Source organism: Cololabis saira, chromosome 21 (assembly GCF_033807715.1).
Source record: "Cololabis saira isolate AMF1-May2022 chromosome 21, fColSai1.1, whole genome shotgun sequence".
Taxonomy (NCBI): Eukaryota; Metazoa; Chordata; class Actinopteri; order Beloniformes; family Belonidae; genus Cololabis; species Cololabis saira.
The window spans coordinates 32,293,895-32,311,753 of record NC_084607.1 but is presented as its reverse complement, the minus strand read 5'-3'; the positions used below and the strand labels follow the sequence as shown (position 1 = coordinate 32,311,753).

The 17,859-nt window shown below is 41.6% G+C and overlaps 1 protein-coding gene across 5 annotated transcripts; it reads right to left on the bottom strand.

The window, feature by feature from the left end:
* Positions 1-272: 272 nt before the first annotated feature.
* Positions 273-16,692, bottom strand: carhsp1 (calcium regulated heat stable protein 1). Of its 5 annotated transcripts, XM_061712165.1 has the most exons (6): positions 16,521-16,662; positions 7,915-8,008; positions 6,857-7,011; positions 5,229-5,337; positions 3,609-3,731; positions 273-973 (listed from the first exon to the last, which is right to left on the bottom strand). In XM_061712165.1, the coding sequence occupies exons 3-6, from the start codon at positions 6,936-6,938 to the stop codon at positions 811-813; spliced, it is 477 nt and encodes a 158-aa protein (XP_061568149.1). In that variant the 5' UTR covers positions 6,939-7,011; positions 7,915-8,008; positions 16,521-16,662; the 3' UTR covers positions 273-810. The 5 variants fall into 5 exon arrangements, with proteins under 5 accessions (XP_061568149.1, XP_061568151.1, XP_061568147.1 ...); XM_061712167.1 differs by lacking the exons at positions 7,915-8,008; positions 16,521-16,662 and adding an exon at positions 16,674-16,692; XM_061712163.1 differs by lacking the exon at positions 7,915-8,008.
* Positions 16,693-17,859: the final 1,167 nt, after the last annotated feature.

Sequence of the window (17,859 nt, the reverse complement as noted above, 5' to 3'; positions counted from 1 at the left end):
ATGACATTTTTGTTTTTGTAATTGCATTACAGAAAATCACAATATTCTAATTTTATGAGACAGTCCTGTACATCTACCCTTTGTCTTTGTTCTAACTGTTGTCTCAAACATTGCAGTTCCCCCGAGCTCATGTTTGCCCTCTCTTGGCTTGAACAGCAAAATAAGAGTAGATTAAAAACACAGCTTGTCGTCTGCCTTGTTGCAGGTGAGTCTGAGTAACATTTGATTTATTTCATTGTTTCTTTCTAAAAGAAGGACAAAACCTCAAGATGTACCACTCAAAAATTCTTTATTTCCTTTTTAAAGCAACCCAACATGATCAACACAGTCCCTTCTTACCGAGCAGCACAGGTAGTTTGAGCTGACCGTGTCATTAATGTAAAACTCTCCCAAAAAATAAAAAAAAGGGTGTGCACGCTAATATTTCCTGGAATAACTGCAGCTTCTGTTGCAAAGACGTTCTTCCAGAGTTCATCACAGAGCTCCACCCAAGAAAAGTAACGGGGTCTCTCTGTGATGAACTCTTTGTTTTGCCTCCTTACATCAGCTCTAGATCAGTGCAACCACTCAAAGCAACCGGTTTTAGCGGGTAATTGCTGCCCGGGAGGCAGGAGAAGCCACGGACACGTCAACACGAGCCTAGAATGTGAATCTGAAATGTTACGATGTTCCCTCATATCACGGATAATAAATCCAAGACGCCCTGAAGTTACTGATAGCGTTACATGGTTTCCCTCCACCCCATAAACCTCACGTGGCCCGACCCGACCACCGTGCGGCCTCGTCCCCCGGCCAGCCGGCCGGCCGGGCTCAGCTGCTGACGACGGTGCCGGCCCAGGTCTCGTGTTTGGTCCCGGGCTTCAGGTGAGTGATGGTCACCTCCACCGCCTGCACCTTCTGCAGCTTGGGAGGGATGGAGCAGACCTTGTAGCTCATCTCGTCTCCTTCCACCGGCACGTACTCGCCCTCGATGCTGCAGGACGGGGAGAGACACGGTTAATTCAATTCAACTCAATTCAGTTTTATTTGTATAGCGTCTAATACAACAGATGTTGTCTCTAGACGCTTTCCAGAGACCCAGGGACTCAAGCTGCCCAGCGTGAGTGTTTCCTGTAACGATGTTCTGAACTCTTCAGCCGGTTTTGCTCCTTGTAGCACCTTATAATGTAATAATTTCCTGAAAATGTAATAAAATTTGCACTTAACTCAATCGAAAATGTAACAAAATCCAATTATGTAATAATTTCACCAATAATGTAATAACATATCCTGACTGATATTGTAATAACATTTTTACCGATAATCTAATACCTTATTACATTATTGGGAATTTATTACATTTTTAGGTGTTTTTTTTTTTCAAAACTGATAATGTAATATATAGACTATGTTCATTTTCAGTCTAGAGTTCTACATTTTGTGTTTTAAGAATCTAAGAATGTTATATACACTCGATTTAAAACACCAGAATGACTATTGGGTTAAATTGCAGATTTTGAGTACCATGTAATAAATTCACAATAATGTAATAAGGTATTACATTATCGGTAAAAATGTTATTACAATATCCGTAAGGATATTTTATTACATTATTGGTGAAGTTATTACATTATTGGGTTTTATTACATTTTCGATTGAGTTAAGTGCAAATTTTATTACATTTTCAGGCGTTATTACATTTTCAGGAAATTATTACATTATAGGAAATTATTACATTATAGGTTGCTACACTCTTCGATGGAGTCGTCGTGACGCTGATCAAATGTAAAGACTAACATGAAGGCTTCTCGGGACTCTGCAGTAAAGTTGCTTTCGTCAACGAAAATTAAGACTAAATATCGTTGTCAATGAACCTTTATCACCCGAGGAAAACGAGACGCAACGAAAATGCTGGTCATGTGACGATAACGATAATTAAATATATAATGCAATATCATAGAGGAATAAAAACCAGACTAAAATGTAGATTACAAAATAAAAACTCTGCTAAAATGTGTCTTCATTTTCGTTGACCAAAACGAGACGAAATGTTCTAACAAAGATCCTTAATGTAAATTTTTTAAGTTGTTTCCTCTGGTTTAATATTTAAGTCTATAAGGTAACAATAATATAATAATAATATAACCTTGTTTGAATTGTAAAATGGGTTTGGCTAAATACAATCTTTGACTAAAACTAGACTAAAATGGTTCTGGACAATTCTGACTAAAATAAGACTAAAATGCTCCGACTTTTAGTCGACTGAAACTTGACACGACTAAAAGGAGAATGAACGTGACTAAAACTAATAAAAACTAAAATGATAACTGGACCCAAAGACTAGACTAAAACTAGAACTGAAACAGGCTCATATCATATGAGCCTGTTTCATATCATGATATATTGTTTCATAGTGTATTATTATATTAAGTTATGAAATCTCATGGGATGTTAAACTATAATATTATTATATTGTTATATATTATAGTATGGTGATATCATTTTGTTATACGTTATAATATTATAAAAATTATTATGTTATATTAGGATATTACTATATTATTACGCTATATTTATATTATATCGTGCTACACCACTCTATATGATAATTATTTATTTCAATTCAATTCAATTCAATTTTATTTATATAGCGTCTAATACAACAGAGTTGTCTCTAGACGCTTTACAGAGACCCATACCCAGAACATGACCCCCGAGCAGTTATTACATAAACAATGGCAGGTAAAAACTCCCCTAGTGGGAGAAAAACCTTAAGCCAAACAGTGGCAAGGAAAAACTCCCCTTTAGGAGGGAAGAAACCTTGAGCAGGACCAGGCTCATCAGGGGGGACCCTCCTGCCGAGGGCCAGACTGGTGGGTCAGGGACGGCAACAGCACAGCAGGCAGGTGGAAGCAGCAACGGGATGACCGGGGGTGGGGAGCGCAGGCCAGCACGCAGCTCCCGAAGCTCCGGCCCAATCAGCAAGTCCCAGGTTGGGGTGCAGGGTCAGGAAAAGACTTGTGCTCCGTAATGCAAGCTACAAGCCACCCATGGCCACCTGCAGGACAAAAGAGAGAAAAGGGAGGAGAAGGGGGGGGGCAGCAACGGGATGACCAGGGGTGGGGACCGCAGGCCAGCACGCAGCTCCCGAAGCTGGATTTGTTTACTTATTTATTCACGAATTAATATTCTTAATTTATCTATCTACTTTCATCATCTTATTTACACGCACACACACACCTATATCCATGTCATTGTAACTGATGTCTTTTGTCGCTGTTTGCACTGTATGTTAATAAATAAATAAATACAAAAAAAAGAAAACTAGAACTGAAACAGGCTGACAGAAACCACACTACCCTGCAGTGGCCGAGTGTTTACTGGCACCGATACGTCCTGCTGCGTGTGTGCTACAGCCAGCGTGCATGTGTGTGCTACAGCGAGGTGCATGTGTGTGCCTGTGACGTTTGTGCCTGTGGGAGAAAACAAAAGGCAGCGTGGGGAAGGTCATCAGGCCCGCTGGTTCCTCCTACACACCGCTCTGCTCCGTTTTCCTCCACCCCCACACAGACCCTCACACCGGTTAACAGCCCAGGACGCCCCCGAGCCGTGAGAGCGTCCACACTCACTCTGAGATGTGGACGAAGATGTCGCTGCCTCCGTCCGACGGCGTGATGAAACCGTGGCCTTTGGAGCGGCAGAAGTATTTACAGACGCCGGTGAAGACGGGACCCTCGGCCGCACGGTCTGTCCTGGAGGACGGGGGACACGGACAGAGGGGGGACGGGTTATTACTGTCAGGGTTCATGCACATTTTAACCAACACATTTCCATGACTTTCCCATGACTATACATGACCTCTAAAACATCAATGTATGAATGAAATATAGGAATAAAACAATGTAAAACGTCACTACAGTGGAGATCTAATGACAATTATGGTTTTATATAGGGCTGCAGCTATCGAATATTTAATATTATTATAAACATACATAAGATGTTAGATGTTAATTGACATCACTAAGACTAAATTATATATTACAGTAGGTTCATGGCTGTGCATTTAAAAACCCTGAACTTACACCAGTCGACCAAATTCACTGCCTTCACTCAAAAAACTAAGGATCTTACCAAGAAGTGTTCTTATTTCTAACCTAAAAATGCCATTACACCTGATATCAGACATAACTTAAAATGTTAGGTGTTTTTCCCACGTGTTTCTATTGAACTTTCATTTGTTTTCTAGTTAAGTTTTAAGTTAAAGTATAAGATTGAGTTTTGGCAGTGTTCAAAATAAAATGATGAGACCTGCTTTATTGGAGCACATTAGGCACCAGTGCTGCTTGTTTTATTCATGAATGACTACAGAGATAAAAATTAAAAACTGCCCAGTTAGCTTTATTACGTTTTTATTTTTCTGACATTTTCTGCCTTTTCTTTTAGTTAAAACTGTAGCAGGAAGAGATGTTTAGAGGAACCTATGTATGTACCGGGTTAGAGGGGGAACATATAGGAGAACGGACCAGAAGAATATAGCGTGGATTAAAAATAAAAGTTAAGCACTGAGCTACACGTGTCTCCTGTCTGGGCCATTGCAGACTGGCTGAGCACATAGATATATAATATATATATCTATGGCATGTTACTAAAACCAAACATCCGCCGCCTCTTTCTTCTTCCTTTACGTGCGCTGCGTCAGCGCGCTGTGCCACATTAAATGTAGTCCGGGCGAAACACGATGCTTTGAGCTGGTGAAATTAAACGATTCCTCGAGGCAGAGAAAATTCCTCGATCATTTTTTGTAATCGAATTATTCGAGGAATCGTTTCAGCCCTAGTTTTATACAAAATAAACATGTGTTTAAACTAACACATGTTGTAGTATATGTTTTATAGTAATCTAATATAACTATAATAACTGTAATAACTGTTGGAGAATGTGGTCATCCGATCTGCATGATAGGCATGTCATGCGTGAAAACGCAGACTTTTCGATACGAAATATTTATTGATCAATTTTACCGTAAATCTACCTGATAGGCTGTTATTACTAAATGTTATCATTAAGTGAGAAAAATAAATTCCATCTTTTGGGGTGAACTTATTTTTCCAAAACCTTTCCAGGCCTTGAAAGTGACATTTTCAAATTCCATGACTTTTCCAGGTTTTTTCAAAACGTATGAACCCTGTACTGTGGAAAATGTTTCTAACAACAACAACAACATGGGACAGCTGGGAGAGTGTTCTCACGCGGAGGTGGTCCTGTTCCTGCGCGTGGGCAGGGGGCTGGGGACAAGGTATCCTCTCATGGGGGAGGGGGAGCGGTCCCGGTGTCGGTGGGCCGGGAGGCGCAGGGACTCTGGGGAGGAACACAAACATACAAACAAACAAACAAACAAACAAACAAACAAATGCATCACGGTGGTGACCAGTACACTTCACCACATTCCCACGGCCCCCCGGAGAGGGGGTTACCTTCATGTACCCCCACCCAGTACTCCAGTTGTAAAAAAGAAAATCAGGGGGGGATGGTGGATTTTATCATATGGGGACAGATAATTTGTGCTGATTACAAATAATAGCAGTGACCAAAACACCTGCAGAAATACTGCAGGAATGACATAGCAGCAGTTAAATGCAGCCTTCTGTAAGCTTTAAATATCCACTGGGCTTACATCAAATGCATCAAAACACAACAATAAAAAACACTTTTCTGAACTTATCAATATGACTCTGTCCTTCACAGGATAAGTAACATGGATCACTGCAAAAACTCAAAATCTTAACAAGAATATTTGTCTTATTTCTAGTTAAAATGTCTCATTTTAGTAAAAAAAATCTTATTACACTTAAAACCAGACTCATCACTGGAAGAAGCAACAATTTTCACCTGTTTCAAGTAGATTTTCACTTGAAATAAGTAGAAAAATCTGCCAGTGGAACAAGATTTTTTTGCTTGTAATGAGAAGATAAATCTTGTTCCACTGGCAGATTTTTCTACTTATTTCAAGTGAAAATCTACTTGAAACAGGTGAAAATTGTCAAATAAGTTATTTCTCTGGTGATGACTCTAAATGTTGAAATAGCAGTAAAACCACATTCATTGATGAAATGACATAAGGGATGGAAAGGGGGGATGGCAGTTTTACAGGGGGGATGATTTGGACCATTTTTATTTCAGGGGGGATGAGGGGGGATGCCACCCCCCCTCAAGTCCAGTACTCCCCCCCACCCATGCGTTGTGTGATCTGAAACATTTAAGTGTCACAAACATGCAAAAAAATAAGAAATCAGGAAGCGTAAGATACATGATATTGAGGTTACGATAACGATAACGATAACGATACGATATTCTTTTAACAATCTTGAATGAGGAACATATGACTGGAAAAAATTTGTCTTTTATTTGAAATACACAAGTAAACACTAGCAAACACAATATATTAATATTAATAACCCAATATCGTGTTACAGTTTGTCACCTCCACAACGTTTTTGTATTGCAAAATTTCGTGGCACGATATATTGTTACACCCCTAGTGTGTGTGTGTGTGTGTGTATGTATATATATATATATATATATATATATATATATATATATATATATATACATACATATGCCTTAATACCTCACTTAAAATTACACAGAGAAGGTATTGATCAATGTGTACTGATGCGCATGAAGAGCATCAGTGCTGATACGAGTATCAATAAAATCCTAGATACCCATTTACTCCGAAACTCCTGGACATCTTCAATGAACATGGTGCTCTTCACATCCAATAATACTTCATTGGACACACGGAGGGGTCCGGGTTAGGGGGGAGGGGTCCGGGTCTGTCAAAGGTCGAGCAAAGCGGCGTAGAAATGTGTCTTACCAGGAGAAGTTGGTGATCTGGGAGACGGCAGTGGGGGGGTCACGGGCCGAGGCCCCTCGCTGGGAACGCCCTCGGAGGACATGTCACAAGAGGGGGGTCAAAGCGCTGGAAGGAGGGAGATCTCTGGCGTAACCACGGCAACGCTTACAGAAGACCTGGGGAAAGGAGGACAGGAGCAGAGCAGTTATTTACTGTAACAAAACACACACACAAACACCCTCTGTTCAGGCTGACAATCCAGTAATAATTAAAAAAGATCTGTATTTCTGTGCTTAAACATCATCCCATCATTACCTCTCTGGAGTAAACAAATGGCCCGGTGTCCAATTACAACTAAAACCACTGAATCACTGATGAGTTGGAGGCATTGTCCAAACCTCTCGTTACCATGGAAACGATAGTTTTGGGCCAGAGACTGAAGTAGAACAGTCCCTTTATTAGGATGCCCCCCCCCCCCCGCCCCGGGTACTCAATAACCAATCACGTTACAGCAGAAAAGCAACCAGACTCTGTCAAAAGCCTGGACTTGGGAGAAGTAAAGGATTATGGGTGACTGTTAAACTACTTATAACCTAATAAAGGTATATATGAAAAGACATCATTAGCCGTTCAGTGATGTCAGTGTTTCTACAGCTAAAGCAGGTTTAATGCAGCAGACGGGTCTTTGAAAAGAATTAAATAGAATATAATCTTTTTTTTTAAATACAGCATCTCAGTGTTAAATACATAACTTTAAAGCTTCACTTATCAAGAATTATAAGCTTTAATAGTTGATAGTAAAAAAGATTCACATTAAGGAAAAGAGAAGCCATGAGGCTCGTCAGAGAGGACACAAGGCCTTTAGGAGTCAAGGGAAGGTTTTATGTACAAGTCTGCACTCAAACACCAGAAGATCCAAATGAAACAAGTCAATGTCATTTTTAGAGATAAAAAAAACTTCAAAAAAGACATTAATAATACAGCAACGCTCAGCCACTATTCATAGATATTTGCTCTTCTACTTATCGTTGTTACCGTTAGTATTTTTAATATTACAATTATGTGGTTCTTTAATTTACCTTGCTTTTGGCAGATTAATTTCTGCTCTGCTCTGTAGTCACTTATTCTGTTTGATGTGAAGTCATATGTCAGGATCTGTAGTCAGGATATGTTCTGTAAAATGTTTAAATAAAAAGTTCAAAAAAAAATAATACAGCAACAATATATTCAGTTCAGCCGTAACGTTTCTCAGCTGCAAAGGTTTTCATGCCTCGTTCTCATGATTAGATTTCAAAAGCAGTATCCATAAGTGCCTTGAGTCGTGATATTGATCAAACCCGAACGTAGCCCGCCCCTTCACAATAAGAGATGCAGAGTTTTTATTCATAACCCTATTGCTAAAATTGAACATTAAATGCACCACAAAGCATCTTTCCTGCCTGTGGCCGTTATTTAACTGCCCCCTCGGGTGTCTGGGTGTCAGGTCACCGACACAAAAGTGTTCTGGAGGCCTAGAGTGTGAGGTTCTGAGATTATATTATTATTATGTATTGATTTTAGTTTTTTCTGTTTTTCAAGCAAACACAGCTGCACTCACTTTTCCCCTTCTTTTCCAGGAAACCTCGCACCCGGTGTCTTTTAGGAAGATTTTTGCAATAAAATCTTTGGCATCACCATAAACTGCAAGGATATCGAGGAAATCACTACAATTTTTCTGTGCTGCTAAGGACCCTGTGAAAGAAATGCTTTTACCTTTAATGTATGACTAATTGCGTAAAGGCTCTTGAACCAGAGATGCAGGAACACACACCGATCAAAACAACCATCATGTAAGGATGTACACACTGGTGCAGAGGAAAACACTTCAACAAACACAAGGAAGAAGCTATAAATATAAATGATCCAGAGTTTGATTTATCCACGATACTGCAGCACTCTCATGAACTAAAGCGGCGCCCTGCTGTTGATGCAGTCAGAGGTCGGGGTGCCCAGGGACGGGAATTTTCCACAATCGTTCTCTCTGGACACGGTGGTCCACAGAGACCCCGCTGACACAGCACATACCGGTCCACGGGGACACAACACATGAGTGCACAAACACACTCTGGATTATGCCAACATGCATAAAAACATTGAATACATAAGCTCTGAAGCCAATAACACCAAAACAGGTTTGTATAGATGACACAGAGTTCTCATGAATTAACCTACTGGGTTCTGGCCAGCTTCTGAACCCCTGCCCGGGTTCTCATTACTACAATAACCAGGACATCCTTACTGTCCTGTTACCGTGACCTAGAAGGACCTACGAGGCCGTGTAACGGATGGTTGGCACCGTCTGTGTGCTCCCACCGTTGTAAAAGCATTTATAATGAGTAAAGTGGACCGCGGAGGAGCCTGGTGCAGGTTAATGGAGCCCTGGATGTGAATCTGCTTCAGACGCATTATGAAGCCACCGTTGACAACTGAAGGCAGAATGCATTAACCTCCACCGTGGACCGTCTCCTTTGTTCTGCTTGCTAGGAAGTGAGCGTGGGAGGCTGAGTGCTAACTGTGTTTGTGTGTTTCCAGACCGACGTCACACGCCTCATTACACGACGGCCACGGTAAACACTCCTGTCTCCACAGCCGGAACAGGCGTTTCAGGAGAGAGAAACTGCTCTGGGATGAGGGTCATACTTCTGCAATTCATCTGAGTTTTTGGGTCAGTTTCCAGAACTGAAAAGTGCCCCGACTACAGTTTCAATCATGTTTAGAAGGAAGCTGGTGTGATAATTCAACCTCAACTATAAGATCAAGCACTTCATCCGGATTGTACGTGCACAGTACAACACTTACTGGCATTAATACAGGGGCACATACAGGGCTCATATGGACCAGCATCCCAATCGTCTTGATGGGTCACTGCTGAGCTAAATTGTGCCATTATTAATTAGGGCCAGAGAACTGACAGTGCAAAGGCCCTATTGTATCTGTAGGAATCCTTGTTTTTCTTCTGACGAAATGAGGGCCTTTTTGCCCCCCTAAACGTGCTCCAAAAGTCACCAAATTTTGCATGCAAGCCAGGCCTGGCGAAAGTGTTGATATTTAATGGTTTGCATTAATGGGCGTGGCCTAATGGCTCAACAACGCCCCGTAGAAAACTTTGTGCCTCAAGCTCCACAATACGGTTGCATGAAAATCGGTACACACCTGTATCATGTCGCAACTTAAAGAAAAGTCTCTTGGCGCCATGGCCGAAACCCAACAGGAAGTCGGCCATTTTGAATTAATCGTGTAATTTTGGCACAATTTATGCCATTTCTTCGGCCGTTAAAGGAGCTTGAGGCCGGATTGTGGCAGGATTTATGAAAAAAATCTGTATACATTTTAAGTTTTCTAGTAATAATGTCAGATGAAGTGTTCCAAACCCAAAAGAATGAGCCCTCTAGTGTATCTCTCCGTTCCCTTGAACAGGCTGTTGCTGCAAAATGTGCTGCAATTCGGTCCCGAATTTCCCGCGCTGGGCTGCAGATGTGACGTCACATGACGCTGCATGCACGTTCTCCCCGTTCTCCTGTGCTGGCTTCACTGTTGGCTGCAGTACCCCCAACGGCCGTCGCGGTGAAGGGTGGCGCTAGAGAGTCTCATTTCTTAAAAGGAGCCTCAAGCTCCTTTAATACGGCCCAAACCGTAACGTGCACCCAGGTGTGTTATACATCAAAATGTACGTCTCGATTAGGGATGGGTGGTATGGACTAAAAAATGTATCACGATAATTTCTGGCATTTATCCCAATAACGATAATAATAACGATAAAGAAAATACCAATTCAACTCCACCTTTGTAACTATAAATCTATCACCATATTCAGTCTTTGGAGCCAAAACACTGCTCTAAAAGATACTAAATGCTACACCAATTAAATTGAATTGATAAAATCTTCCTTCCTTCCTTCCTTCCTTCCTTCCTTCCTTCCTTCCTTCCTTCCTTCCTTCCTTCCTTCCTTCCTTCCTTCCTTCCTTCCTTCCTTCCTTCCTTCCTTCCTTCCTTCCTTCCTTCCTTCCTTCCTTCCTTCCTTCCTTCCTTCCTTCCTTCCTTCCTTCCTTCCTTCCTTCCTTCCTTCCTTCCTTCCTTCCTTCCTTCCTTCCTTCCTTCCTTCCTTCCTTCCTTCCTTCCTTCCTTCCTTCCTTCCTTCCTTCCTTCCTTCCTTCCTTCCTTCCTTCCTTCCTTCCTTCCTTCCTTCCTTCCTTCCTTCCTTCCTTCCTTCCTTCCTTCCTTCCTTCCTTCCTTCCTTCCTTCCTTCCTTCCTTCCTTCCTTCCTTCCTTCCTTCCTTCCTTCCTTCCTTCCTTCCTTCCTTCCTTCCTTCCTTCCTTCCTTCCTTCCTTCCTTCCTTCCTTCCTTCCTTCCTTCCTTCCTTCCTTCCTTCCTTCCTTCCTTCCTTCCTTCCTTCCTTCCTTCCTTCCTTCCTTCCTTCCTTCCTTCCTTCCTTCCTTCCTTCCTTCCTTCCTTCCTTCCTTCCTTCCTTCCTTCCTTCCTTCCTTCCTTCCTTCCTTCCCTCCCTCCCTCGGGGAATTTTTGTTGACGGTTTATCGTGAATGGTAAAATATCGCCCATTCCTAGTCTCGATCCTGCGACGATACGCATTACTTTTCTCAGTCAAAAGCGTTACTGTGGCGACAATAAACGCCAAAAAGCGCACCCCCCTTTCATCTGATTGGTCCATATTTGATAGTTCCTACTTTCTACCATAACTTTTGAATGGTTTGACATAAAGAGTCATGGGTCATGTCATCAGACTTAGTCTTGAGTCCTTGACTTTTATTGGTGAAGATTGCACTCGCGAGGGCCCGTTCATCGCTGCTTGCATCTTTAATTATTATTATTATTAACCCATAGAGACAAAGAAAACGAACAGACCTGCGAGCGGCCAAAAAAAAAAAGTATTTGCGCTCATGTGAAATCATGTGTTAAAACAATGAAAAATATAGGCATCCATCCATTTTATTCCGCTCACCGTTACCGGGTGGCAGGGGCAGCAGCCTCAACAGAGATGCCCAGACTTCCTTTACCCCAGATACTTCCTCCAGCTCCTCCTCCAGCTCTTCCGAGGGGAGTCCGAGGCGTTCCCAGGCCAGCCGAGAGACATAGTCTCTCCAGCGTTTCCTGGGTGTTCCCCGGGGTGTCCTCCCAGAGGGACATGCCTGGAACACCTCCCTAGGGAGGAGGGACATGCCTGGAACACCTCCCTAGGGAGGATCCGGTACAGATGCCCAAGCCACCTCAGCTGACTCCTCTCAATGTGAAGGAGCAGCGGCTCGACTCTGAGCTCCTCCCGGGTGACCGAACTCCTCACCCTATCTCTAAGGGAGCATCCAGCCACCCTGCGGAGGAAACTCATCTCGGCCGCTTGTATCCACGATCTTGTCCTTTCGGTCATATACAAAATATACGCAGTACATTTGAAAACTTAGAAAAACAAATCTACCTATCAGATTTCTGGACGTCCGCACCAATGCAACACAGTGCACGTCAGGCTATGCCAACGGGTTCACACCTACACGGTAGCACACGGCAGTGTGCAGTATGTCATAAAAATCCAGCTACAGTGAGAGCATTGATATTAGCTTAATTTACTCCCCCCACTTTTACACCAGAGATTACAAGATACGGGAAAATCTCTGCCCTCACACACAATATACGTCTTCCAGGCGCTCCTCGGCTTACCGGTAAGTTAGATATGATCTTCAAAGTCCGTCCTTCTTTCAGCCCACACTGATCAGTAGGGCAATCTCAGTCGTTCGGAGACATTTGGAGCAGAAGTGTGGTTGCATTTCTGCTGTAAACTGATGCCTTGTTATGTGAACTTATTTAATCCGAATCGGAGTGTTCCAAGAACGAGGATGTTGGCACAACACCATCGTCTGTCACACCCTCATCATCCCAAAAGAAACCGAGATAAAACCTGAGAAGCTGCAGGTTACATAACACACGGAAACATAGTGTAATGTAACGTTTACCTCTGTCAAATGCAGCGGGCTGCTTACTACACACACGGGTGTGCCATTACTGGTCATACGGCACTGTCATAAAGTTAGACTCTTAGGTTTATCCCAGGAGGCCACACATGAACAAGCATGCCACAGTAAACATGGTACAGTGCAAAGTACGTGCAGGTAAGACCGTATTCAGGTAAGTTGAGAGGTTAAAGATTATGATGTTTATGACGCGTTTTTATTTGGCTTCAGCGCTGCAGTCACTGAACATAACAGCAGCAAACGCTGAACGCTCGTCCCAAGTTAGAACCAACGGCTTAACTGTCAGAACACGACCCAATACAACCCAGAACAAATGTAGACCAATTAAAAATACTTTAAAACCACCAGCAGTCAATGTTCAGGGGTCTTATATTATTTCAAGACCATTCTGGTGTGTTTGTCGAAGCAGCCGCGCCGGCGGATGCCGAGAACCAAAACATTAAACACAACCGTCTGGGTCACGGCCGTGATGAAGATCTCGCCTCTTTCTATTCTTCTCTAAAAGAATAATCTATGTTGAGTCTCTAAAAGAATAATCTATGTTGAGTCTCTAAAAGAATAATCTATGTTGAGTCTCTAAAAGATTAATCTATGTTGAGTCTGTGGGTTCGTTTTTTTTTTAGGAACTGTCTAATAAACATGTCTTGAAGGTTCCCCACATGTTCATTTCCCTGTCACATCTGCTGTCCTTTCCAAATGTACGGTAAACTACACCGGTCGGTCTCCGGGGCGCGACCGCTGCTGACGGCCGGCACTTCCTCGACAGAGCAGGAAACAGGAAGCTTTCCTGTTTCCTCCCTGTGAACTCCAGGGGGAAGCTTGTGGTGTTCTCCAAAAACCTATCCATGCTCAAGTTCTTTTATTTCCTAAAATCTTGGAAATATTTTATTATTTTCCATCGAAGAAAACTAATATGATGCTATGAAGATTAAATACCAACTTTATGAGTGATTTAAAATCTTAACACAGTGTATATGTTTTTCTTTCTTTCCAATTAAGGAATCAGAACCCCCCACCCCCACCCCGGGGGTGGACAATATTCCAGTAAATTGTCCATTGGGAAAGTGGCGGAAATGGTAATCGACTCCAAGAACCAAACTGGCCTGGTCCAAATGGAAAATGTTTGACCATAACAAAAGGATTAAAAATGAATGAATCTAAACGGAGCTGAGCATCTGTGAACCTGATTACGACATGATTGGAGTGGGATCCACAGATGCCAACAGGTGATGTTAAATAAAACACCAAAAAGAGTTTAAAAACGCTGTCATGTGGCGGAGAGATTAACGTTCACCAACCACCACTTCCAAGTGCTGACTGGCATTTATGGACACGGCTGTAAGCAGGACTGATCTACAGGGATCTGATGACCTCATAGGAAAAACGCCAAGACTCCTCAGCCACAAATCTGCTGACACAAGCTTTTAATGTGGACCAGTAATAAACTATATCCTGTCTTCGCTGGGGGATTGGTAGCCTAGTGGGTACAGAGCTGGGCCCCTGGATTGCAGGTTAGCCACTTTGGGCCCCTGAGCAAGGCTCATTTTACACGTTCACTTTTAACTAGGACTGTGTTGAAAAGATCGATTTTCCGATTCTAAATCGATTCTCATATTAATTCCTAAAAATCGCTTCAAAGATTGATTTTTTTTTCATTATTATATTACAACTTTTGTGTTTATGCCTAAAAAAGGAATGTTTTGTTGGAAAAAAGAATAACTAGTGCCATGTTTTTGCCTTTAAATATGTTTAAAAAAGGTATGAAAACATTCAACAAGTTTTCAGTTATAATTGCATAAATTGTCTATATTTCTTTGCTTTATATACCGTCTTGGGGTTACATTTGCATAAAATGCGATTTCATCCGTCTCTGTTTGCTGCCCTGGATCTGTTTGGTAATTCTGCCACACGGTGTTTCTGAAAGCAGTTCTATCAGCATTCTGGGAGGTGATTGGTCCTTATAGCATCATTAGCTGCCAATAAATGGTAATAAATGGTATAGCGCTTTCCAGCTGTACTCCTACAGCCCTAAAGCACTTTACACTGCAAACATTCACCCACACACGCACACATTCACACACCGGTTGTCGGCGGAGCTGCCATACACAACGGCGCTGGCCTGACAACCGGGAGCAACTGGGGGATTCAGTGTCTGGCTCAAGGACACTTTGGTGGACACAGGAGGAACTAGGGTTCGAACCACTGACCTTCAGGTTCATGGGCAAAAGCTCTCCCAACTGAACCACCTTCCCCTCAGTCAATACTTATTATTTACTTTACTGTTGAATCTCAATATAATACTAGTATTAATATGTTGCATAACTACAGTCATATAATTCATGCAACAGCTCAAAAAACTGTTTTAATAACACTAACCCAAATCAATATCGGAATCGAATCAAATCTTTATAATCGATTATGAATCTTAAGAATCGGAATCGAATTTTGACATTTGAATCGATCCCAAGCCCTACTTTTAACTTGAAATTCAATTCAATTTTATTTATATAGCGTCTATTACAACAGAAGTTGTTTCTAGGATCTTTCCAGAGACCCAGAACATGATCCCCGGGCAGTTATTACATAAACAATGGTGAAACAATGGATAAACTGACAAAAACCTGGACCACGACCTGTTGAAAAGGCGATTAGAGTGAATACAAAGGAAAACAAGAAAACCTTTCAGGGTCCAAGAAGTAGGCATGCTGAAAAACCATCCAAATAATATATTTAAGTGAAATTAAGTGACAAGTGGGGGGTTCAAGTTGCAGAAAAGAGTCCTGAGTGGGCAGAAACAGGGAGTACTTATGGAGGTAGATTTGTGTCTTAATTATTCAATCAAAAAATATATTTTCAATTAAAAAAAACTTCACTTCTGTCAAAGAAAACATTTCCAATCAAAGAAAAATAGTGTTCAAATGCATTCTTTTGAGTCTCAAATAATTTTTTTTGCATTCACACTACACTCACACAACACTTTTTTTCTTTGATTTAAATCTTTTTTTTTTATTGAAGTGAATTGTTTTTTAATTGAAAATATATTTTTTGATTGAAGCAATCTTTTTTTTGATTGAATAATTAAGACACAAATCTACCTCCATAAGTACTGATGACAGATCTCTGCAGCCCAACCCTACAGGCTCCAGTCAGACCACCTGCTGCATCTGCCAGGAAAGTCGGTGCAGCTTCTCGGAACCAGCCACAATCTGACCGAAACCGTGCAGCCAGACCCCCCTCACCCCCTCACCAGCCCAGGCCGGAAACCTGCCCCCCCAGCCGGGGAGAGCATCTCTTCACCGCCGAGTACGACCCCACCCCCACCTTAAGGCTGATTTATGGTTCCGCGTTACACCAACGCAGAGCCTACGGCGTAAGGTACGCGGCGACGCGCACCGTAGACTATGCGTCGATTTAACGCAGAACCATAATTCACGCTTAAAAGAAAACGACCGCCAGCAGCAGAAGAAACGCAGAAATCTGTCGACTTCAGTTTGAAACAGAAAAAGAGCACAACTTGTATACTTTGCTCACGCAACACACGCTTTAACACCGTCGAGCCCACATATTTATTCAAGACAACAGAATAAAAAGTTGATTGTGTGTTGGCTCCCACAAAGAGCCGCGGTAGGAGCACCCGCGGTAGGTGAGCGCCTCCCGCATCACTTACCTGGATTACCACAAATTCAGGTCTGGGTCTTCTTAAAAATATTAAAACCGTCTCCAATTAGGGGGAAAAAACCCAAAGCCAGTGCAGTTTAATTAGGTAAAGTGTTGTCAGGGGCCAGGGCCATTGACGAGGAGCCAAGTAGTAAATACTTACTGTTTCAGACACGCCCCTTTCCTAGGGAGGGGGCGTGGCCAGCGCGGTGACGTAGGTGCTACCGTAACCAACCCCGCAGCGAGCCATACTCGAGTTGTAAAAAAAAGAATCAGGGGGGATGGTGGATTTTATCATATGGGGACAGATAATTTGTTCTGATTACAAATAATATAATATATTACAAATAATAACACTGACCAAAACACCTGCAGAAATACTGCAGGAATGACATAGCAGCAGTTAAATGCAGCCTTCTGTAAGCTTTAAATATCCACTGGGCTTACATCAAATACATCAAAACACAACAATAAAAAACTGTTTTCTGAATTTATCAACATGATTCTGTCCTTCACAGGATAAGTAAAATGGATCACTGCAAAAACTCAAAATCTTAGCAAGAATATTTGTCTTATTTCTAGTTAAAATGTCTCATTTTAGTAAAAAAAAATCTCATTACATTTAAAACAAGACTCATCACTGGAAAAAAAACAACAATTTTCACCTGTTTCAAGTAGATTTTCACTTAAAATAAGTAGAAAAATTTGCCAGTGGAACAAGACTTTTTTGCTTGTAATAAGAAGATAAATCTTGTCCCACTGGCAGATTTTTCTACTTATTTCAAGTGAAAATGTACTTGAAACAGGTGAAAATTGCCAAATAAGTTATTTTTCTGGTGATGACTCTAAATGTTGAAATAGCAGTAAAACCACATTCATTGATGAAATGACATAAGGGATGGAAAGGGGGGATGGCAGTTTTACAGGGGGGATGATTTGGACCGTTTTTATTTCAGGGGGGGATGCCATCACCCTCATCCCCCCTCAACTCCAGTACTGGGTATATATCTATATATATAATATAGATAGATAGATAGATAGATAGATAGATAGATAGATAGATAGATAGATAGATAGATAGATAGATAGATAGATAGATAGATAGATAGATAGATAGATAGATAGATAGATAGATAGATAGATAGATAGATAGATAGATAGATAGATAGATAGATAGATAGATAGATAGATAGATAGATAGATAGATAGATAGATAGATGGGATGTCTGTTCTTTACTCCTTAATCAGAAGCAGAATCATGTTTATTTGGCCAGGTCAGGTCAGACAAGACAGGGAATTTGACTCAGTTATTTTCGCTCACTCTACAGTAGAATAGAATAGAATAGAAT